The sequence below is a fragment of the Xyrauchen texanus genome, chromosome 7, assembly GCF_025860055.1.
Source record: "Xyrauchen texanus isolate HMW12.3.18 chromosome 7, RBS_HiC_50CHRs, whole genome shotgun sequence".
NCBI classification, from domain to species: domain Eukaryota; kingdom Metazoa; phylum Chordata; class Actinopteri; order Cypriniformes; family Catostomidae; genus Xyrauchen; species Xyrauchen texanus.
In genome coordinates, this window is record NC_068282.1 from 5113474 (window position 1) to 5139569 (window position 26096).

Below are 26096 nucleotides of genomic sequence, written 5' to 3' on the forward strand. Positions count from 1 at the left end.
AAAAATATTTGACTGCCAAATGCTGTATTTGACCAATCAGAATCAAGTATTGAGTATCTAGTAAAAACCTAAATGTAACCACACTTATCTCTAAAGCTTTTCCTTGAACATAAAGCGATTGCTCGATCTTGTATTTAAAGCACACTTCAACCATACCTACTATAGCAGCCTTACATATATCTTAGTAGACCTGATATTAAGCACCACAAACGTGCTGACATTCAAGAATGCTGTGTATTGTGAGTAGCGACTTCAATTTCAAAGACTAGAAGAAGATAGACAGCTAGTGCGTGTGTTTGTGCATGCCGTGACATCAGACCACCCTTTTAATATTTAACCCCCCTTAAAATTTTCCACTAGTTAGCCCAGCCCCTCATGCATATCCACAGCCCCAGAAAGGCCACGACCTGACCTTCCCACGCCTCCTCTGTGCTCCAAACACATCCTTCTTTTAAGAAAACCCCACCCACTTTCCAAATATAGGTGTCATATTTGGTTTCCTCTTGGCTCATCTTGGTTTGATTGGGGGAGGGTAATGAGGAGAAGTCTGGGGCATCTCACGTCAGGTTACAGGGAATTGTATAATACAGCTCAAATTACCTGAGAGTCAAAGACTGCTTCCATCAAAGATAGACTTCTGCAGCTTACTTCCTCTGAAGTCAGTTATATTTTCAGTTATATAACATGAACTTCATGTGTTTTAGTAGCAGAAGTTTCCCTCTAAAGTGTGGTAAATGGTTCAGGAGGCTGTTTGACCAACTCCAACTTTCTCTTTTTGAAAATAAAAAGTAATAAAAATAGGGTTTTGTGAGGCCTAAAAACCAATGCTATGGACATGAATGGTACCTCAAATGATGTGGCTTGTTGGGGGAGGTGTGCTATTACTTTTCTATGTGATCTGATTTACGATCTTTGCTAAAATGGGTCAAAAAAATCCTGAGCTGTTTCTAGAGACCAGAATCTTGTGGAGATTTAGAGGTGGGCTATTTTGGGCCAGTAAGAAACCACTTAACCATAACACCATAGCAACTGTCCAGACACGCTAGCAACCAACAACCGCCCAGATCACCATAGCAATTGCAAAGCAGCATGCTTAAAACGACATCAGAACATCTTAGCAACAGCAAATTCAAGCCCTGGCATCCACCCACAACACCCTAGCAACTGCATAGCAACATCTTAAAAAACACTGAGAACACCTCAGCAACAGCATAGCAATGCCCTGACAACCGTTAACAACAACCTAGCAATATGCTGAAAAACCCTCAGAAAACCTTAGCTCAAGCATAGCAATGCCCTGGCAACCACCAACAACATCATATCAACTGGATAGCAACATGCTGAAAAACACTCAGAACACCCACAACACCCTAGCGACTACATCCTGAGAAAAAAATTAAGGATGCCTTAGCAACAGCATAGCAACACCCTGGCAACCACCCACTACAACCTAGCAACTGCATAGCAACATCTAAAAAACCCTAAGAACACCTAAGCAGCAACACAGCAATGCCCTGGTAACCACCAACAACACCCTAGCAACTACATAGCAACATGCTGAAAAACACTGAAAACACCTTAGCAACAGCATACCAACGCCCTGGTAACTACTTATTACAACCTAGAAACTGCTTACCAGCATGCTGAAAAACACTCAGAACTCCCAAGTGACAGCATAGCCACGCCCTGGCAACCACCCACAACATGCTAGCTGCTACATTCTGAGAGAGAAAAAGTCAGAACACCTTAGTAACAGCACATCAATGCCCTGGTAACCACCAACAACACCCAAGCAACTGCATAGCAACATGCTTAGAAACACTGAAAGCACCTTAGCAAAAGCATAACAACGGTCTGGCAACCACAAACAACAACCTAGAAACTGTTCAGCAACATGCTGAAAAACACTAAGAACACCTAAGCAACAGCACAGCACAGCAGTGCCCTGGTAACCACCAACAACACCCTAGCAACTGCATAGCTGCATGCTGAAAAACACTGAAAATACCTTAGCAACAGCATACCAATGGCCTGGCAACCACCCGATTTTACATCTGTTGCAAATCTCATTAGGAAGTCATTTACATTCTTTTGCCTTTCTGACAAAAAATAAAAAAATAATGTTTTTGATTCTTTACTTCCATGCATTCATTTAAAAAATCCATGCATTCATTTAAACAATGATGAAATTCAGAGTTTGTTTGTTGGAAATTGGTCAAGTTCCTCTCAGATTGAACTGAAAATAGTCAGAATAACCTTTTGCATATTCTTTTGTAATGGAAGTTCCATTCGTTCCACTGACTGTCTCATATTATAGCACCAAACCATCTTTAAATATTGGTGCTAGTAAACAATGGAACCCGCAACCAGCCAGAAAAGAAGACATTTGTGTTAACGCCTCCTAGATAGAGCACTTAACCATTTATTAGTCAAATGCAAGCATCAAGATAGAAATTTAAAGTGCTCATTTTGTTTAGACGTGTCAAATATAGCACTCTATTGAATTCACTTCCTTCCTCAATAGTCGCTCTGCATGCTGCATTCAACACTCATCTCATTTGAATAGCCGTTCCATTGTTACTAACTTGCCATTTATCACATGTACCTTCATCCAAATGGACTTGCAAGACACTAAATTCAGGGACAGTCCACCACCTGGGGTTAAGGCTAAACCTAAAAAGCACGATGATGATATTGTAAGATGAAGTACCGTGGGTAGTTCCATATAAATACAACAGTACATGATTATGATAATCATTCAGATTACCATCCGAAACCATCACTGTGCCATGTTTTCACGACAGTACTTTATTTTAAAGGTAGCAGGTCTGTCTAGATGGTGTTTCAAAAAGTGATTATGATTGTGATGGTTTTGTCTGCTCTTTCTGTAGGTTTCTTCTGTCGGCTATCGCTGGTCTTTCATGCTATTCTATTCATCTCCTGCTCAAGTCTTCTGGTATTGTGGGTAAGCAACACTACATTTTAGATAGATTGCTGTGTCTGCCAGGCTGATTAATTGGACAATCCATTCAGAGATTATCTGTCTTGGTGACCAGTAGCTTTTTCTTTTGTCAATTCCAAAAAAATCTACCACCGACCTTGTTAATGGAAGAAGAAGCAGTTTCTTTTTTAAAGATTTTTCATTTGTGAAATATATATTTTTTAATAATTAATAAATTGTAGTGAATTTTGAGTGCAAATATTATAAATAAAATGTATGTTCATTTATTTGAGCATTGTTGTAATGTTCAGTTTTATATCTACAGTCAAAAGATTATTAAAACTATTAATCACATTTAGTCTTGTTTTTATTGTAGTTAATGTGTTACCACATTCAGTTTCTTTTAAGGAAAGAAAACTATTACATTTGGCAATGCATTTGCACTTGTAGCGGAACGTATGCTTTATACACGATTTTCACTCATTTAAAGGGATAGTTCACCCTAAAATTAAAACTGTCTCATCATTTACTCACCTTCATTCCATCCCAGATGTGTATAAATTCCTTTCTTCTGCTGAACACAAAAAGAATCAGAAGAAGTTTTCAGATATCCTGGTCTGTACAATGCAAGTGAATGGTACCAGAACTTTTAAGCTCCAAAAAGCACATAAAGGCAGCATTAAAGTAATCCATACAACTCCAGTGGTTCGATCCATGTCTTCAGAAGCAATATGATAGGTGTGGGTGAGAAACAGATCAATATTTAAGTCATTTTTAACTATCAATCTCCACTTTAACTTTCACTTTCTTCTTCTTTTGTTTTTGGTGATTTGCATTCTTCATGCATTTCGCCACCTACTGGGCAGGAAGGAGAATTTATATTAAAAATGTACTTACATTTTGATCGTTTTCTCAACTATACTTATTATGTCCCTTCTAAAGACTTGGATTTAACCACTAGAGTTGAATGGATTACTATTATGCTGCATTTATCAGCTTTTTTTAGCTTCAAAGTTCAGGACACCTTTCACTTTGACAGCACTGAAAGGACCAACAGAGCTCAGATATTCTTTTAAAAATCGTTGTTTTTGCTCAGCAGAGGAAAGAAAGTTACATACATATATAGCACAAGGGTGAGTAAATGATGAGAGATTTTTATTTTTAGGTGATCTATATCTTTAAGGTTTGTGTCTTGAAGTTAGTTATATTGGTTTTAAAACATTTCATGTGAAACTACTTATGATGCAGTTCAGGGCATTTCCCAAAAAAATACAAAGCCTTTCTTTGAAGACAAGAGGTCTGTCATGAAATGAAAAAAATATTTCCTTTCTGAAGGCATCATTCAGCTACTATTTTAGGACTTACCAGAGTCCGTGTTAAACTACAGCCATCGCCGGCAAAGATAATGAAAGCATGAGATAAGGTGTTTTGTGGAAACTTGGCTCCGGTTGTGATATTTGTCTCTCTTCATGTTGTAATGACATTGATTTCCAGGAATCAGAGCATATGAGCAGCTGGGATACAGGGCCTTTGGAATGCCAGGAAAAATGGCAGCCGGAATCGCAATCACTCTACAAAACATCGGAGGTGGGAAAACCAGAAAGAGACTGTACAATTGACTAATAGTGCCACAGAGACACACTGTTCACAAATGGCTTACTTACATATTATATTAAGCTAGGATAGGAAAACAAAACTAATAAAAATATACTGTTAAGATATATGATATTATTCATATCTTTTCAAACATATTCCCTTTTTTAACACCAGCTATATTAAATATGTCATCAGGAACTATCATATTTTATCAATTAAAAGTAACAAGCAAAATACATTGCATTTATTAATTATATTAACAGGTCAACACAAATCTAAACATGTCAAACCAATTTCTTTCAAAACACTAATAGCCGTTCCAGCATTTAACGTTAGGTTTAGGGTTAGCGCCATGACGATACTATTTGATCCTATACTTTACTTGCGCTTGGGAGTGGCATAAGCATAATTTAAGATAAACAGGTATCTCGCCCTGGTATACGGTTCCATAATGAAATCACCTACAGCACTTTGAACAACAACCAAAATGAAAAAGCTAAATATGATAAACAGAAAGCAAAAACAAACGAGTGAAAATACCGTATGATGACACTAAAAAGACTAAAAATAATACATATTTCGACATATAGAAACATAAAGCTTCCATCTTTCTATTTAGTTCCTTTTGTGCATCATTAACATTTTGCAGAAAATCATGTTGTCTGCAATTAACTAGATGTCACTTGGTGGACGTTTCCAAGCATTTCTTGATGGAAAAATATTTTCAAAAATATTCCAAAAATGTCCGCTTTTGTATGGCATGCACTCGTTTTTTATGTGAAATATTTGCTAATTTTAATAAAGTAAAAATGCCAGTAATGATTATACATTTTAAAATGAGTATTTGCTGAATATAAGCACCTCATGCTTGGTTAAAATTTTGTATATTATTTTATTGTAAAAAGCCCATTAAAATACATGTATCAAATATGATACAAAAGGTTTGAGGTATACTGTATCTCTGAATCATCATTCCATTCCATTCATGCCCACCACAACAAAAAACACAGAGCTTTAAAAATTCTGACATACTTTTTATAAGATATATTTAAAGTGTGAACTAATATTTCTGTGTATTTTCATATATGCAGCCTGCTCTGTCATCTCATTATTTTACATTACCAGCTATTATGATGTCATTTTATGTTTTACAATTTAAATGTCTTTAAAAGGTCTGCATTTTATACACACACACACACACACACACACACACACACACACACACACACACACACACAGATAGATAGTGTATATATTTTATACATTTGCACACAAATATGACATTTATGGCAAATAATAATACAAAAATATTAGTGGTGGGACAGTAAAAAAAATAGGGCTTCTACAAAGTACTTTCCATAAATCAAGGCTTGAATGAAAATTATTTGTATTCTTATTTTTTTTTTTAAATGAAGAAACAATAAAGACAAAAGGATAAAGAAAAAAAACAAAGTAAAAAACAAACAAACATATTACTTTTAGTGACGATAAAATAATTGCGAGAAATATTTTGAGCATTTTTAAAAAAACAATATGATATTTCCATTAATGAATGTACCAGGTTAACATTATCATAATAAAACATGAAAACATGAAGATGCATTCTTTAGTTCCTGTTACTTATAATATACATTTTTTGTCATTCCTATAGCCATGTCCAGTTATCTATACATCGTGAAGTCAGAGTTTCCTCTGGTGCTGCAGGCATTCTTGAATGTAGATACAGACTCAGGGTAAGTACTTTCAAGTGTCATTGTGAAATATTGAAATTCAATTGGAAAATCTTGACCTTGCCTCAAAGTGCCATTTGGGAGCGTAAGTTAATTGCTTACGATTCCTAGGTGAATTGTGCATTGTACTGGCCACTGGTTGAACACATCAGCTGACATCCTCATGTCACTGTTAAGGGCAAATACCGTCTACCAGGGCCAACAAACAAAAATGTCAACCTGACATCAATGGTAGGTGTGGTGGCTGCCTTCAACCGTGAATTGGTCAGCTAATAATAGAACATGAGCTGATTTGCCAATTCCATCCTTTTCCGCCACACCTCTGTCCTTCTGCACGTGACAGCTGCTTTAAACAACAGTATTGACGTGGTGACCATGTAACATGCTGACATCAAGAGGCACAACTAGTGTCCTGTGGCTAAAAACAAACACTGGGCTGTAGCTAAGGTCTGCTGCTTGCGTTCTTGGGTTAGTTTAGCTCCTTGTTTAGCTTTATCGAGTATAAACATTGGTAATGTGACAGTGTAGAAATTATGCAATAATTACAGACCCATCCCAACGGGTTTGTAAGAATTGAAAGAATGCATTGTGTCTACTTTAGGCATTATAATAAGCCCTTATACTAAGGACTTGTAAACCTTAGTAACAAGTGTGTCCTAAAATGTGAGGATTGCATTCTATGCGCAACAAAGCAATCATTTTCATTTTAAGACTACTTGCCTTAAATAATTTTGCTAGCTAGCTTTCTGTTGTAAAGCACTTGCTATTTTAACAACAAGTTTGTGTTAAAATGCAGGACAAATGTGTCAAATCATGCTGCTTGTTGAGGATGTGTTGTGCTAATACTTTCTAAGTGATCAGAATTATGATTTTGCCCCGGTGAAGGATAAAACAGGGGGGAAATTTCCCATAGACTTACAAAAACTACCCAGAACACCATAGCAATAGCAATGCCCTGGTATCATGGCAGTGAGTTTTCATGTTCAGGTCTAGTCTGTTTGCACCTAATTTAATATGATCAAGAAAAGACTTTCCAAAACTAACTCAATAGATCAAAATTGGTAGACGTTTAAGGAACTTGTGAAAAAATCAATGATTAATCTGATTAATTGTACATTTTGTCTATTTGTCTATTTGTTCTATTAAGAACACCTAACAAAGAAAATGTTACCCGATACAGATTGATATTTACACTAACAATATATTTAGTTAAAGGATTAGTTCTCCCAAAAAAATCATTATTTACTCACCCCTGTGTTATTATAACCCTATATGACTTTGTGATTTCACATTTTGAAATTGTGAAAAATCATTTTGCTCAGTGCTGCCATACAGTGGTAGTTTATGGTGACCACCTCTTCAAGCTTCAAAAGGAAACAAAAATTCAGAAGTCCAATAAATTATTGTATTATATGTAGGGCATGAGAGCCACAGTTAACGCAGCCCCCTCGTGACATTGGGGCATTCAACTGAAAACTTGTTTTGTTTATCTAAAAACAGGTCCTTCACAGTGATAGCGACAACAGAACACAACACATCTGCACACAAAACAGAGAACAGAACTTACTAAACATGTCTGAAGAGTTTGTAGTTTAGAATTTATGCATTTCTATGCCCAGCCTTTTTTTTTTTTAACAGAGTATTTGGAAATCAAACAGAAACATAGAGGAGGCTACAGGCCTTTCATGTTTTTTTAAAAAATATTTGTTTTTGGAAGAGAATGTTACATTCACCGAATGTTTTTGTAGAGGTCTCACAACAACAGGTCTGTCAAAAATACTAGCTGGTTCAGTATGGATAAGAGGTGACAGACATTCCTGCCTACTCCATCACTTTCAGTTTGATTGAGGACTCCAGTTAAAAAAATAAGGCTGGGCATAGAAATGCATCAATTCTTCGGCTACAAACTCTTCAAAAATCAAAATCAATAACTCTTATTAACATAGGAAAGATTCCTTATATCGCATGGTGTTTGCCGGCAGGTTAGGATACGGCGTAACTGAGGCTGCCTGTAGCCTCCTCTATGTTTCTGTTTGATTTTCGAATACTCCATTAAAAAAATAAGGCTGGGCATAGAAATGTATAAATTCTTCGACTACAAACTATTCAGACATGTTTAGTAAGTTCTGTTCTCTGTTTTATGTGCAGCTGTGTTTTGTCACTATCGCTGTGGTGGACCTATTTTTAGAGAACAAACACGTTTTTACTTGATCGACCCAATGTCGCGAGGGGGCTGACTGAACTGTTGCTCTTGTGCCCTATCATGAACGCACACAGGAGATTAATGGTCAATCAACAGTTTCACTAAACAATACATTAGATTTCAGTTTGTTTCTCACCAGACCTTATCGTATGCTTTCATAACAATCATGAGTCTCATGGCTTCTGAATTCTTAAAAGAAATGCAATTCCTCATATTATAATCTTCCAATATCGGTCTGATCAGTGCTGATTATTAAACTTACATCTAATATTGACTAATAACAAAAAATGTGCATTCCATGTCACTAAATATCATGTATTCTGAATAACATATTTTATGTAAAGTTTTTACGTCTCTCTGAAATAAATGATTCTGATTGGTCAATTGTGCAATCCAGCAGTCTATGTTTCTGATTATAAAACAAATAGTTTCTTTCTGGTTTCTAATTTTCCAATAGATTTATTCAGGAAAATTAATATGACCTCAATAACCTCTATGACCTCTTTACCGAGCTAATATTTGTTTCACTGCGCAGCATTTTATCTGGCAGTTATTCTTGTTGCATAGCAATGCACTGTTCACTGTTTACTGTGAACCTAAGCTGCATCCGAAACCATGTACTGTCACACTCACAGTATGTACTGTATATTTTCAATGACGCACTTACCTGCCATCAAAACAGAACGTACTTTTAGGTATGCATGTGAGTTGTATGAATAGATTTCGGACATTCTGCAACGTTGGCATCATCTCTTGACACGAATATATGACGTAATAAAAACAACCTTTAAATCTGAGGATTCGGACATACTACATCGGCATACTGTTTTTCGCATACTATATAGTTGAGAAGTATGGATAATTGGACACAGCGCTAGTATCTTAGAACGAATGTTAATACAAAAAAAGTTTGCAAACTGTTCTATGCTTTGCCGCACTTTCCTGGTGAAATTAACACTAGAGGCGCTACAACAACTGTTCGTTTTATTCATTTTCACACAAATCATGATTAGGACTTTATTAACACTTATTTTTCACCCTATTACTTGCACACTGCTATGTTATGATATTGAAACACTTTTACTATTACACATCATTTGAAAAACGCTACATTTGAATGCTTGTATTACAGACCCACCTACATTTACACACATATACCAGTGTGAATAACTTCCACGATAGCTCACCTGGTAGAGTTAGACTGTCATAGAAAGCGACACGAAATGACGTGGTTGCTTCAGAAAATGTGCCTTTTTTTGTGGCTATTTCCACACTATCAGTTAGGTTTAGGTTTTGGTTTAGGATAAGGAAGTCATGAATCAGCTGATCAGCTGAGAGCGAGATAAGGGTGCCCAGAGGCGCCGTTTGAGAGAGAGAGACGCACACGGCCATGCTGCACGTTTGTTTGTGTTGGTTTTAAGTTTACCATTAAACATTATATTTAATGTTCAGCTGGTTCCCGTCGCCTCCTTGCCCTGTCATTTATGTGTTACAGTGGTGCCAAAACCCAGAAGGGAGGTGGGATGCTCTGTAGTGGAGTTTATGCAAAAGCTGGCATGTAAATTCATCTTTACATCTACACATCCTCGCAAAAGTACCCAACTCTATTTTAGTGGCATCTTTATGCCACTAAAGGTAGATGTCTTGTTTATTGTTTGAATGATGTGTCGTTTCCACGTATAGCTGTCTAGATATAGCATGAGAGGTCATTGGCACGCCAACCTCCCCTGTCAGTGTTTGGATACCAGGGACGAGAGGAGTGGTACGGTGAGGGTCTGAAAATAGAGAGCTCTCAAACAAGGCCTGGTCCTTACACCTTGTGACTCCAATTGTCTGCCAGCATGTTCGTGTGGCAATGACTTTAGCCAGGAGAGGGAACCACGCCATGTTGCAATCTCAAAAACAATTTAGAGTGAATTTACAATATATTCCTGGGCCCAGTTGCAACAAAGCCTTTAACTAAAGAAAAACCCGGTAACACTTTACAATAAGGTTGTTTTTGTTAAACTTTGTTATCTACATTAGTTAACTGTAAAGCGGGTATAAGGGAAAGGAGGAGGCGAGAACCGGCTTGACAATATAAATAATAGTTTAATGACGAAATAAACGAAAAACACACAAACATAAACACACAGAGCAGCTGCCTGTAATTCTCTCTCTCTCTCGAACCGTCATCACCGACCGCCTTTATCCCTTGGGCGCCCCCAGCAGGCTGATTGGGGACGGGCGTGAGTTGTTCCAGCCCGGCCCCATCCTCAACATTAACATAAAGTAGTTTTACAGCACTTATTATTCTTGGTTAATGTAAATTTCATATATGAGTATATTTGAGTAATGTTAACAATAGTTAACTGCATTAGTTAACATGAACTAACAATGAACAATACTTTTACAGTGCTTAATATTCTAATTTAATGCATTATGGATTAACAATAAAAATTGTATTTTGATAAATTAACATTAACAGTAAAAAATGCTCTAAAGTATTGTTTATTAATAGTTCATAATATCTAATGCATCAACTACTGTTAAAAAATATAACCTTAATGTAAAGTGTTACAGAAACCCCTTTAATACTAATTGTAAAGACATTATTTCTAAGGGGCCGGTCGGCAGCACACGGGCCAGATCCGGCCCGCGATTGACAAATGTTTGGCTCGCACCAAAGGCCTGTTCACACCAAATCTGTGACGATTTTGCAAGACACGCCTCCTACGAAACACACACTCATTTACGAGTAAACAGACTCCCGAACCGAACTACTCTTTTTATAATTTTTTGATTAATGCCTGGATAATATAACATACATATGATACAAATACACATGCACAGTAGTGCACATTAAGAAAAACATGTATAGTACAGTTTAAAATAAAATGCATAGGCCTAATATTAAAAATAAGTCATCTCTGGCTCACAGTCTTTACTTTTTTGAAGACAGCGAGTCTGAAGTTCGTTTGTGTACAGTAAAATATTGCATGTAAAGCATCTTTTTATGGGATATTTTTACTACGAGCTTAGTGCAGACGAATTGCCGAACCTCGCTGCTATTTTTAATGCCAGGAGAATATGATTTTCATTAAATAATGTATATTAAGAAAAAACGCCATAAGCAGCCTTTCAAATACAGACCAGGTGTTTGCAGCACAAACGGTTCAATTATATAATTTTCAGGGGTGCCAGCTGCACCTACATGCGTGAGTCATCGTTTTCTATAATGAGTATCATCTAGAACCAGGATAGTGCACATCTTGATCATTGTCTCAACAGCAGAGTAAAGTCCCAACATCAGAGGTTGTTAATACAGGTACAGTTTGACCCCCATTAATCAAAGGAAGAACAATAACAATATTAATGCAAACAGGTCTAATAATTACATTTGCAATTAGGGAAAGTGCAGGGAGTAGGTCCCGTTTGGAGATGAGCTGGAACGGTTCAATGGAGAACATGGAGATACAGATTGTTCAAGTTTTATGTTTTTCATTATTCCATTCAGTTTTTATTTACATTTTTTTATTTTACAGGCAAAGCTGTGTAGTTTTGTTTTTCTGTATGCAAACAAAATGTTCATAATTGTTTGAATAAATAAAACTAGGCTAATAATACTGAGAGAAAAACACTTTGACCAAAAACAATCAAAACAATAATAGTAATAATAATAATAGTTTTAGCAGCAGCACAAACACCTTTTCATATCATCAAGGGCAGTGGCCCTTGGCTTTGTATTGTTGACAGAATACAGCCCTTGGTGAAAGCTGTTTGGGGAACCCTGCTTTAAAGGTTTGTTGAGTCCTGGCTATTAATATAATTAATATAAGTAGTGCATTATACTTTCTCCCAATTTGGAATGCCCAATTCCTAATAATTAGTAGGTCCTTGTGGTGGCCCGTTTACTCACTTCAATCCAGGAGTCACAAGTCTTAGTTGTCTTCCCTTCTAAGGCAGTCAGTCTGCGCATCTTATCATGTGGCTCGTCGTGCATGACACTGCGGAGACTCACAGCATGTGGAGGCTCATGCTACTCTCCACGATCCACACACATCTTACCACGCACCCCATTGAGAGCGAGAACCACAGAGTGAGAACCTCAGAGTGGTGGTGGCTTAGTGGGCTAAAGCACATCACTGTTAATCAGAAGGATACTGGTTCGATCCCCACAGCCACCACCATTGTGTCCTTGAGCAAGGCACTTAACTCCAAGTTGCTCCGAGGCGATTGTCCCAGTAATAAGTGCACTGTAAGTCGGCTTTGGATAAAAGTGTCCAAATGCGTAAATGTAATTGCGACCATGAGGAGGTTACCCCATGTGACGCTACCCTCCCTTAATTGTAGCAAAATACATGTGCAAATAAATATGAAAAAGTACTCTTTACTCATCTCACTCACATAAAAAACTGATTATATACTCATCAACACCATGGAAAGAAAATTGATGAATGAAACAGTTTTGCCAAAGTAGGTAAATAAATGCTTTAACAGCATTCAGTATATTCATCTGTAACAGCTGAAAGGTGAGGACTGTAGACTGGTATAACAACAGCACTGGAACAGTGCCGCCTCTGTACAGGGGTGAGAGTTTTAGGGTTAGATTAGGATGCGAATAGACCTTCCGTCAGACGTTCGTCTCGCAAGATTGTCACGGATTTGGTGTGAACGGTCCTTTACACTGTTAACTAGAACCCCTATATCTAACCCAACACTTACCCTACCCCTACTCCTAAAACTACCCGTACCTCAACCTCTGTAGGAGCTTATTTGAATCTTGAGAGAATTTTGCAGGACTACTTCTATTTACACAATATATATATATATATATATATCATATTGTATATATTTTAATGTTAGTACATAGTAATTATAGACAACTAACATAAAGTGGGACCCTTTAAGTAGTGCATTTTTTATAATTAAATAATTACCGTATACTGTGACTTCACACTAAGGTTACAGCAATGTATTTGCATTAGCTTAGGTTCCAAGGATGTGTATTTTATTTACTATTTGCTGGTTCAATACATCTATCTCTCTGTGTATCTCTAGGGAATGGTATCTCAATGGCAAGTACTTGGTGGTGCTTGTCTCTATCTCTGTAATTCTGCCCCTGGCTTTGATGAAACAACTTGGTGAGTAGATTGTTTCTTCAGTCAATCTGTGTTTCGTAGACCATTTAATAGCTCATTCTGTTCTCATATGACGTAATATGACATGAAAGTAATATATAACAGCAAAAGTAACAACTACAATATTCGAATCTACCAGCAATTACCGTTTTCAGCCACAAGGAGGTCTGTTTTTGGTGTTTTGGCACAGTTTTTAGTAATTTAATCAAGTTTAACCTGACGAGTATTTCTGTTTTGTAACCTCATTTAGTAGAGATTAAGTGAGATGAGCGATAACTCACTCGACTTTTCACAGGTTTATAACTGATATTCAGCCTTGTGTGCATAAATATCAAATTCAAATGATGACGCCCTGTTATATTGAATTTTGTAGGTTACCTTGGTTACACTAGTGGTTTTTCGCTCAGCTGCATGGTGTTCTTCCTTAGTGCAGTAAGTATTTGCCATCATAATGATCGTCATTGTCATTGTGTTGAGTACAGATATGATTCCAAAAGAGTGGGAAAAAACATTATTAATAAGAATATATACTTCTTTATTCTTAGGTCATCTATAAGAAGTTCCAGATTCCTTGCCCATTTGAGGAGTTCTCACACAATAGCACGCACGCACATTCAAACGTTACAGTCAACCACGCACACAGTTACAATAACGGACGCGAGATGGACGAATCACAGTGTGGCCCTCAAATGTTCACTGTAAACTCACAGGTACAAGACAAAAAGCAGAATATGTGCTTGTCTTTTGACATACATAATGATAATTGAAGGAGTCATATCATAAGGAATAACATTCTCCTTAAACTTTTGGGATAAGAGAGATTTATGAAAACACTCACTCTCTGAATTTGAGAGAAAAAAGGGAATGTATTGAAACGAAGGGCCAATGTGGGTAATACAAATAAAGAAGATACAAAATACAAAATAGAAAATTTGATCTTGTTTTAAGGACGTTTAGATATTTTTCTTGGAAAACATGACATGATTTATGCAAAAATCTCTAATGGTGCACTCAGAAACTTCTGTCTTTGTGTCATCTTGGACATACACTGACATCTAGTGGTTTGGATGTAGCATCATTTAAAATCAATAGTTTTCAGTTGCAGATGCCATTGTAGAAATGTAGCACAGTCAGCCATGATTACTTTAATCAGTTAGTGAAAGGGTTAGGGTTGGACCGTTACTGAGATTAAGCGAGTAGTATTCAGCTGGTCATGTGATTCTAACATGTGCAGACCCTCTCCATGCAGAATAAAACCGCTTTTATAAGGTTACTGATAAGACTGGAGTCATGATTTCTACATATACTGCAGAATTACAATTAACGTCTTCAGGAGTTAAACTCTTTTAATGAGGAAAAAATTACTGAGTGCACCTTTAAGTTGAAATCAGGGAAAATTCATTTTAAATAATAAAATGATTTAATAAAATTAATAATATAAAAGTATGATATGACCCTTGTTGAATTTTAAATTATCACGAAAAACATGTCTCAAAAGCTAGCATTCATTATTAAACCATTTATAAAACACATCACAATAATCAGAAAAAAAATATTTTTACAATTGGTTATTGTTTTTTACGTTTTAACACTACTCGTTTTTCTGTATGACATTCATTAAAGGAATAGTTCACTCAAAAATGCAAATTCTTTCATCATGTACTCACACTCATTATGTGTATGACTTTCTTGCTTCAGCAGAACACAAATGAAGAGTTTTAGAAAAATATCTCGGCTCTTTATGTCAATACAATGCAAGTGAACGGGTGCCAAAATTTTGAAGCTCCAAAAACCACATACATCAGCATAAAAGTAATCCATATGACTCCAGTAGTTAAATCCATATCTTCAGAAGTGATTTGATTGGTGTGTGTGTGTTTATGTGTGTGTGTGTGTGTGTGAGAGAGAAACAGATCAATATTGAAGTCAATTTTTATTATAATTTCTCCCTGCCCAGTCAGTCTCCACTTTCACACGCTTCTTCTTGTGTTTTTGGTGATTCCCATTCTTCATGCATGCACCACCTACTGGTCAAGGAGAAGAATTTCTAGCAAAAATATACTTGAATATTGATCTGTTTCTCACTCACACCTATCATATCACTTCAGAAGATATGGATTAAACCACTGAAGTCATATGGATTACTTTCATGCTGCCTTTATGTGCTTTTTGGGGCATTGCAATTTTGGCACCATATCGCTGAGATATTCATATAAAAAATCTTAATTTGCGTTCTGCAGAAGAAAGAAAGCCATTCACATCTGGGATGGCATGAGCGTGAGCAGGGCTGGACTGGTAATCTGTCATACCGGGCATTTTCCCAGTGGGCCGACACAATTTTGGGCCAATCAGGGGCAGGCTGGCCATCGGGAGATCCGAGCGGGCCAGTGGGTCGGCCGCGATAAGCTAAAATGAGCCGCCGCATTATGCAGAACGTACTACAAAACGGCGCCGCGATATGCAGAAAAGGACAGCGCAAGGAAATCAATCTATATATTCATTTTTATTTATTATTATAAGTAGTATTAAAGGAAATAATAAGAGGGAAAAACTGGGACAAAAGGCGGAATCAAACCCGGGTCATCCGCACGGAAAAAGCACAGTTATATCATCGTTATAAGCTACGCCACTGCAGCAACATTTGTGTTCTTCTCAATTTTCAGTATGCCTTAACACACCAAACAACAAATATAGCAGCATAGAGTAATATAGAAATGTAGTGCAATATAGAGTACATAAGGTTATCTTTTTACAAGTTTATAATTAATTTTGGTAAAAAGCATTTATCCTACTCCGTTTTACTTTTGCCTTGGTCTTTTTTGACCCACATATGTATTCAAGGGGGGTTCTAGAATTAACGAAGTGGGCCCATTGTGGGTTTATGGACAATTAGAAGTATCAGAATACACTGTCAAATGTCATGTTAAAGCCAATGCACAACATGAATAAAGAAAGTAAAGTCATGCTATTGTTGTTCTACAGACTGCATATACCATCCCTATACTGGCCTTCGCTTTTGTGTGCCACCCTGAAGTTCTGCCCATCTACACTGAGCTTCGCAAGTGAGTCCGCTGGATTAAAGTAGCAACATAACTGAATCCTGTGTTTTGTACAAACATCTCACACCTTCCTCTCTCCCTGCAGTCCTACTCAGAGGAAGATGCAGCATATTTCCAATATCTCCATCCTGATCATGTTCACCATGTACTTCCTTGCGGCCCTCTTTGGCTACCTCACATTTTACAGTAAGGTTTAACGCATCATTTGCCCATAACTAGCCTTTTGCTTATGAATCATGTCTATACCTATGGGGCCGAAAACACAAGGCACATACTTGAAGAACTTTCATACTATAGAAGTTTTTCTTCCCATTGTATCGGTTCCAAAATCTCCAATATGCCTGAATAGTTGTATTATACTGCCCTGAAATGTTTTTATCTAAATGTACTGCTCAGTATATTCTGTGTGAATATTTATCATTGTAAGTGTACGCTATTTTCAATGCAGCTATCTGAGTTCATACTAAGTTGATGAACATCCCTTTATTTACACAGCTAACGTTGAACCAGAGCTTCTGCACACGTACAGCAGGATCGACCCTTATGACACTCTGATCTTGTGCGTGCGATTGGCTGTGCTCACTGCCGTCACACTGACTGTGCCCATCGTTCTGTTCCCGGTGGGTGGTATGAGATCATGAAACATGCTGAAATGCAACGTTCCTCACTTCCTGTTCAACCCTGTTATACTGTGATTTACTCAGTTATCTATTAAATGTATAACTATATGAATTCCAAACTTGTGGTGATGGGTTGAAATAATTACGGTTAGGTTTAGCATTATTAATGTGGTTAAGAGTGGAATCGACTAGTGAAAAATGTTGACCGCTAATCTGAAAATGTCTATGGTTGTTTCGTCCATGGCCATTTGTTTTTGGTCCTTAGATGAATCATTTCCTAAGAATAACCTTAAAACTTTGAACCCCTTGGCCAACAACCGTATATTATGATGTTCTATTGAACATCTTTTGTTCTCAAGCTTCAATCTGTTTCTTTTTCTCAAAGGTTCGGCGAGCCATTCAGGAGATGCTGTTTTCTAAAAAGGCATTCAGCTGGATCCGACACATCACAATAGCTCTCATCCTCCTCACTTTCATCAACATCCTGGTCATCTTCGCTCCAAATATTCTGGGCATCTTTGGCATCATCGGTGAGTCTGTCAGTCATCACTGACCCAAGAGTACCTTCTCTGGCCAGGTCAAAAGTGGTCTCTATTGTGGTTGAGAGTCTAATGAAATGTGTCTGAAATGCCACAGCATACACCCAGACCCTGTTTAGGGTCATCATGTTGGCATCATTGCTGATTTTGCTTTCTCATTAAGGGTTATGGACACTGACATGAACGTGGTTGCTTTTGTAAATGTTCTCTGGGCTTGAACAGATCTAAAATAGATCAATTTAGTTGTTTAATATTGCATTTAAAATGCTATTCATACTAACAATAATTTTAGTACACCTCTTTTATGATGAACAAGTTTTCGATTTCTTAATTATAATTTAAAGGAGACCTATTGTTCCCCTTTTTACAAGATGTAATATACTGTAAGTCTCAGGAGCTTCAGCTTAAAATACCTCTCGGATCATATATTATACCATGTTATAAATGCCTCTTTTTGGGTGAAATCAAAAACATGCAGATTTCGTGTGTGTCTCTTTAAATGCAAATGAGCTGCTGCTGCTCCCCGCCCTTTTCCAGAAGAGGGCTGTCTTTACAGCTCCTGCTTCGGACACTACAGAAACAACAAATCAGAACCAACTGACAGCGTAAATACCAGAGTTCAGGCAGGGCTGGACTGGGAAGGGAAATTGGCCCGGGATTTTATGGCAATTTTCCACTGCACGTTACGGTTCGACTTGCCTCAACTCTATTCGCTTTACTTTTCAGAGCTTGCATTTCCACTGCAGTTTAGTGTCCCTCAACGTGGGTGGGATTATAGGATGATCGTCATAGTTGCGCCGCCTCTACTGTCGTGACATCATCTTAAACACAACACAAACTGACCAAAACAATAACACAACCGCTAGCTGTTAGCTACTAGCTCATTGTGCTGCATAAAGCAGTTGTTGCATGGTGATTTTACACAGGTGTAACAGTTAAATTGGCCTGCTTGTTTTAGAAGCAAGCTTTCCAGTAGCTGGTCAACTAAATAAAGTGAAGCTTTCAAGCAGAGTATAAAGTTAACATAACAAAATGTGCCATCCTCCATCGTGGCTGAGTCCAGGAAACTCTCCCTCCCATTGCTCGCCGGTTTAGATAGCGTCCATTTGGTCGAACCACATTTCCTTGATGGTTCTGTAGTCACTTAAGTTTTTTAACTTTTCTCTGCACTGTTGGAAGGTCCGGTGGTAGCCATGTGCGGCCAACAGCTTGAGTGCGGAGACACTTCCTGAGAGACTTTTTCGTTTTGCTCATCGCTAATGAGTTGACCGTCTGCACCTCGTATTTTGACCACGGCTTGGATTTCTTTTTTCAAAATTCGAAAGTCGCGTGATCAAATTACACTGTTATCGCTGTTGCTAACTTTAAAACTAGTGGGATGATGTCACGTGTCGGAAATTCAGTGATCACAGTGCTAGTAGTGACGATTCTCCCTGACCAATCAGTGATCTGCAGGATTATGACGTCACATTTAGTATCAGCTCAGCTCGCTTGCAGCCTCGACCGATGTGGTACTAAAAAAAGTATCAGGTACCAGGTACTATACACAGTGGAAAATCCCAAAAAGCGAGCTGAGTCGCGCTGTATCATGCAGTGGAAAAGCTGACCTTTTCTGCATATTGCAGCACCGTTTTGTGGTCCGTTCTGCATAAAGCGGCAGCTCATTTTAGCTTATCGCTGGCCCATTCAGCCCAGTACGCCCCTGATCGGCCCCAAAGTGCGTCGGCCCACCGGGGAATTCCCGGTATGCCAGATTATCAGTCCAGATTGTCCACTGCGTCTTCAGTGGCTCTGATGCCGGGAGTACATGAAGACTCTTATGTTCACTTTTACAGCCAACAACACAACACTTATGATGCTTACGAAGCTGAGACATTGTTCTTCTCACTGTATCTGCTCCAACGTGGAAAACAATGTCAGACTGTGTGTAGATCACTCAGGGGAGGATCTATGATAACAGGGTAGAGTCCGTCACCAGTCGTGGGCGAGGCCTGATCTAACGTGACGTCACTTCAGAGCAGAAACGAAAAGCATTCATTTTGACACACTGTTTTTGATTACCGTAATTTCCGGACTATTGAGCGCGCCTGAATATAAGCCGCACCCACTGAATTAAAAAAAAATATTCTTTTTTAACATAAATAAGTCGCACATGTCTATAAGCCGAAGGTGCCTACCGGTACATTGAAACAAATGAACTTTACACAGGCTGCAACGAAACACGGCTTGTAACAAAAATAAATAGGCTTTAACGAAACACAGTGTGGCAGCGGGGGCGTGGTCAAGCGCCTGTCCGGGAGAGAAAAGCGGTAAGGGCGCTTACACCTGAGCTAAATTATGTCTAACACCGGTGTCTAATTTCAGTAAGCATGGGGAGAGCGGCATAAAAAGGCAGCAGCCACAGAGCTGAGAGAGTGACACACGTCAGTCTAGTGTTGGCGCATTGAAGAATTGAGAAACTTTATAAAATTGATTGTAAACATTTCTGTGGCCATTAAAAGCCTTACCTGGAACGTCAAGTGCCCTGCTGAAAACTGTCACACTGGTGCCAGTGTGACAGTTTTCCCAAGAAGGACACGTGAAGCAGGGCACTTGAAATTAGACATCGGTGTTAGACATAATTTAGCTCAGGTGTAAGCGCCCTTACAGCTTTTCTCTCCCGGACGGGCGCTTGACCACGCCCCCGCTGCCACACACGGCTTGTAACAAAAAATAAAAACAGTAGCCTACCAAGAAAGTCATTGGTCACTATCTTCCTCCTCCTGTGGACTGAAACCACTGAAGTCATCTCCTTCGGTGTCGGAGTTGAATAGCCTCAGAATAGCCTCAGATTTAGTTGTCTTTTTGCACTTCCTCACGCTGCTGTTTCCAACGTCTTATCATCGACTCATTAAGACCAAGCTCCCGTGCAGCAGCCAGATCAATTGCCTTCAACTTGAAAGCAGCATCATATGCATTTCTCCATGTCTTTGCCATGATGAGGGAGACAAAATGACTACCGTAATCAGAATGATGGGAAGTTTGAGCGCGCTCGATTTAATCTAAACCGTAAACAAAAAAAGTTGTTTGACCTTAACCTGTTCGGCAATTTCATTGGTCTAATGAAAGCTTCACGCTGCCAAAAAACTGAGCACGTCACAGAATGTTTATTTTTTTTTTTAAATAAAATTTGAAAGCGGGAAAAATCCATATATTAGCCGCGTCATTGTTTAAGCCGCGAGGTTCAAAGCGTGGGAAAAAAAGTTACGGGTTATAGTCCGGACATTACGGTAATAGAAATATAAGAGAGGAGTGGGTGGACTTTTAACATTGTAGGGTGGTTGTGTACACACACCGCCGACTCACATTTATGTACAAAAAAATGTATGTTGCATAATAGGTCCCCTTTAAGAATTTATTTTGATCTTTTTTCTGATCTTAAAATCTAAATTTCTTAGAGGTATAACATTCCTTAGATTGTAATAAAGCCAAAGGGAAGCTAATACACTAATGTGCATATACTGTGCAATATGTATTGCTTTATACTTTATGGTTTCACCACTTTACATTTTTTACTTAATTTAATTCACATTTTAGTTGAAAATAATATATACAACTTTTTTTAAAAACTGTATGAAACAAACATAAATGCAGAGATTACATTTCTAAGAACTAGATTTTTTCATCATCTTAGACATCCTTATTTGTCCTTGACCCATTCATTTATTGTATTTAACTGAAAACTTCCTATTCCATTTGTTGATGGCCATAAAAATAAAACTGAACTGTTTTTTTGTCCAACGCAAATTATGGCTTCTCATTTAACTTTTTCAATCTCATTTTCATCAGCAAGGACAAATCTGCTGGTTCTGATTGTAATTGTCATCATGTTCACTTCATCAGTCATTAGTGTCAGATTGAATTGAATTAAGCTGATTTGCTCATTCTTGTCTGCAGGTGCAACATCCGCTCCGTGCCTGATCTTCATCTTCCCGGCCGTCTTTTACATCCGGATTGTTCCGAGGGATAAAGAGCCAATGCGGTCTGCCCCCAAAATCTTTGTGAGTTCTGTTTGTATGATTTATTACAGTCCGTTTCCCCAAAAGAGATGAAAGTACATTTTGAAAACTGCTGTCTAGGCAGCGACAGATGTTTAAATTAGATTGATCCAAGATTTATGTCATCTTATTCCAGTAGGCTGTGATTCAGTCTGGCTGAGCGGCTTCTTTGGCTCTATATCATCACGGTCTATTGATTTACAAAGTGTTTAAGTTCAAAGAACAGACCCAATAGAAGGATTTGTTCTTGAAACGGACATCATTATTACTGCAAACCATCTGTGAATCATGAATGTGTCTGAAACGAATCAGAAGTGAATTGATTGAACAACACACTGAATCAGTGAATAGGCCATATTTCCTAACACATACTCTATGATTATGATCAGTGTGCAATGCATGACTGCTGTGAGCTTTTTCCATTACCACTTTTGATTTGTAAACATTAGCCCCTATTCCTTTTAAAACAAAAAATATTGATATCCACATATGTGGACAACAGGACTAAGTAATACCAAGCTATACAAAGCCAGATTTTTTTTTAATCAAATTGTTTATGTTTCCAGGATTGTTGGTTGTTCATGTTTTTGAGACATTACAGACATTACATCAGTAATTAGCATAACTAATGCTGATTCAAATTATTGTCCAGCGTCATCCAACCACTGCCAACCATGTTCAAATAAAATGATATAATAATAATAAATGTACTTATTATCATTGTTCCATGTCTGCCAAACATGTTGAGTGGTCCAAACATCATCTGCAGCCAGAAATTGTTTGGACTGAATGCAGTTAGCTGCAAAGAGAGCTATAGGATGCTCCCTTGCTCCCTATTTAGTGAATGACCTAACCTCCAGTTTGAAATGCACCTTATTTTCATCCTAACTCCAAGTACTCTGAAAGGAACATTTTCCAGTTTTTGGATGCATCCACTGATTCTCAATGTGGTAATGCACAGTAAATATAGAATATTTGAACTGAAACTGATCATACCGTCCACGAATGTGGTCATTGTGTTTAACAGTGTGCCGTTTCTCGATAAATCGTTCAAATTGAAAAAATGGCACATCGGATGAAACTAGAGACTATAATCTGTTGACTCGAACAGCTTTCAACATAAAAACGTAATTAGGTTTCTTACCAGATGTAGTTTTGTTGCCATTTCTCCCAGAGACACACTGTGGTCTGCGCCATGCTGTTTAGTCACATGACTCCATACATCAAAAGTTTAACCCTTTACTGACAGCACAGTCCCCTGAACTGAGATCAGTCGGTTTAAATGAAATGAAATTATGCATTGCATATAGTGAAGCCAAAACATAATATCCACGTATGTGGACACGGAGTCTCAGGAGGTTAATAATGGGTTACTTTAGTCTCTTTTTTTCAGGTATCTGAATTACTTAATTAGGACTACTGTATAGCCTACCGTATACAACACTGGATAATTATTTAAGTCATGACTTTTAAATATATATTTATCTCTCTCTCCCTCTCTCACTCTCTCTCTCTCTCTCTCTCTCTCTGTCTCTCACAGGCTGCCTGTTTTGCTGGACTGGGTGTGTTGTTTATGATAATGAGTTTGAGCTTCATCATCATTGATTGGACAACAGGCAGCAGCAGTGCTCTTGGCGGCCACTAGGGGACAAACTCTTCTGAATGTGTGCTTGTGTACGTGCCTTTGTATGAGAGTTAGTTAGTGGTGTAACATACTGGAAGATAATTTGACTTTTGTGTTTTGTCCTTATTTTTATTTTATTTTTCTTGTCTATACTGTTTATTGTGTTATAGGCGATGCCCTAGGTGAGGGGGACCCAAAACAACATTTTCCACAGATTTTTCTGTGCCATTCTGGAAAATTGCCATTATTCAGAGAAGGCCTTTGATCAATTCAGCCTAATGTTATTAATTTATAAGTACCAAGTTAAAGTTATTGGTACAGTTTTACTACAATTTAAAGGTGTTAATCGTGTCAATCGTGGTATATCTTTGTATTTATTAAAGGGTTAGTGCATCTTCACTTATCCTGTAGAAATTCACTATCATGGCTCAAGTTTGCTTTACATCATTTTCTATTTACTCTGTCTTTCTGCTTCATCAACCCAAAGCCCTATACTTGAGACACGATTAACCAAAAGTACTGTAGAAAGTCACGATAGTTATCTACATAGATACATGTATACATATCAGATTTTTAAATCTGTGTAATATTTTGCCCATATTACACAGAACAGAGAAATTGCAGATGTTTTGATTTTTTTCTGAGAGAAGAATGAAGCGAGTGTGGTTACTTTGGTATATTGGTTACTTGTTAGTAGTCTTAGGACAATCAAGAAGTCATGTTATCAATGAGAGTGCAATTTATGATACTGCACAATTTCGGTGTGCCAAAGCAAAGGATTTTTATAATCTATAATCACTAAAGTATGCACAGTAGAAATAGTCAAATTCTAGAATGCCTTGATTAGATAGAAATTTAGGCTGTGTTAAACATATTTATTTAAATGTATCAAATATATTCTGCAGTTCACTGGATGAGTATTTATCTGTATGCTATGGTATTAACATGTACTTCAAATGAAAACGCTTTTGTTTGTGTTGCTTTAAAAATCATGGTGGCTAAATATGTGCTCCGCATGCTTTAGGCCATTTAGGCAAACGTTAGATATACAGGACATGAGCAAACATTAAACATATGTTTTACTTGAAACAGACTTAATCTCCCTATATTAGAATTCCAACAATCATATTAAGCAAAGTTGAATTGATTTAGATTGGAAGCTGCTCACATGAAAACGGTTGTAAATTTGTTATTTTGCATTTGTGTTGTTTAACATTGTTTTACAGTAATGTTTCTTGCAATCTCAGTATTTGTGGACCTGTTTTTGGTATTAGGAAATGGAGAAACTTTTAAAACAACAGTTTTTATTTTTAGTTCGAAAACGATTGATGGCTTCCGGCTTATGTGGTGCGTGAAATAACTCTTAGTCAGTGGTTCATGCAAAGTTTTCAAGAAATAACGTGTGTTTAGAGCCTGTCACAATATTATATAATGAAAAAATATATCCATATGTTATTAATATTATGTGAAAGGTGTTAACTGGCTGGGCTAGTAGTGGATAACATGACAAACCATAAACAAACATAATCCTGCGACATTAACATGCCTTTGTAATGTCACCACCGTATTTTTATAACATCAGAATATCATTAATTAGATATAGAAAAACATAAAATAATTGTTAATTTAATTTGAAATACATTAATTGACATGACATTGGTGCATGACTTCAAAAGAACTTCATAGAAAGTTCTGTTTGCACTGTCAACAAAAAACAAGCTGAACTTTTACAGATAAAACATCAAAACAGAAGTAAATTATGCTGGCGTCTGAAAAACAGTGTCATGTTTTTATTAGCTGCCACATTGTTGTTCATAATTTAAGTGTTTTTAAAGAAGGTAATGATGTTTGTTAAACAACTTTTGCTTTGTTTTCCGAATGTTGTTAATTGATACAAATTTGACTCTTTGAAGTATTTTTCAATGGAGAAAATCCAACATAAATGTGCCTCCTATGAATCTCTTTAGACATTGATCACTGAAATGCTTATGGTATATACAATGGGAGTTATATATATATATATATATATATATATATATATATATATATATATATATATATATTTTTTTTTTAATTTTTTTTTTTATTTATTTGAGTATTATTTTGTCCAGTTATAACCTTGCTAGGTATATTAAAAATTGCACCATCCAAAGTAGCTTTGGTTAAAAGATAAATTCACGAGTATTGAATGTTGAAAATTCTGTATTGTGATTCATATGACGTGTACTGCGAAAATGAAAGCTATTGAAATTCTGTCAAGGTTATTCATTTCAACGCTGCCCATTTTATATAACTTTCCACAAAGAAGTACTGACCATTTATTTTGTATGGCACACATATTCTTGCATTTTTTCCTTTCAATAAGATTATTAAAAAAAACTAATGTTACAGCCTTCAGTGCAAAAATCAATGTTCATTTGAAACATGGAAAGAGTTTTGCATTTTATTATTTTGAAAACATTATTCTCACCAACAAATAACACCTATTTAATTGATGCAGTTGAGTTCATATGTTGTTTAGTGCATTCATATATAATGTATATAAATGTTAACTGCTTTTTTGATGAATATTTAGTTTGTATAGTGTAAATAGAAGAACATTTTGACAATAAAAATGCTGTTTTCAA

At 37.1% G+C, this 26096-nt stretch overlaps 1 protein-coding gene across 3 annotated transcripts in view; it reads left to right on the top strand.

The window, feature by feature from the left end:
• LOC127647043 (sodium-coupled neutral amino acid transporter 3-like) overlaps positions 1–26096 on the top strand; it is a 40700-nt gene extending 14604 nt beyond the window's left edge. For 2 of the 3 annotated variants that reach the window (XM_052131106.1, XM_052131108.1), the window contains 12 exons: positions 2892–2965; positions 4436–4528; positions 6189–6270; positions 13511–13593; positions 13964–14022; positions 14136–14300; positions 16573–16652; positions 16735–16835; positions 17145–17269; positions 17655–17799; positions 21745–21848; positions 23386–26096. In XM_052131106.1, coding sequence (XP_051987066.1) covers positions 2892–2965; positions 4436–4528; positions 6189–6270; positions 13511–13593; positions 13964–14022; positions 14136–14300; positions 16573–16652; positions 16735–16835; positions 17145–17269; positions 17655–17799; positions 21745–21848; positions 23386–23490 — 1216 coding nt within the window. In that variant the 3' untranslated portion in view covers positions 23491–26096. The remainder of the gene's footprint in view (positions 1–2891; positions 2966–4435; positions 4529–6188; positions 6271–13510; positions 13594–13963; positions 14023–14135; positions 14301–16572; positions 16653–16734; positions 16836–17144; positions 17270–17654; positions 17800–21744; positions 21849–23385) is intronic. The other variant, XM_052131107.1, reaches the window with a different exon arrangement.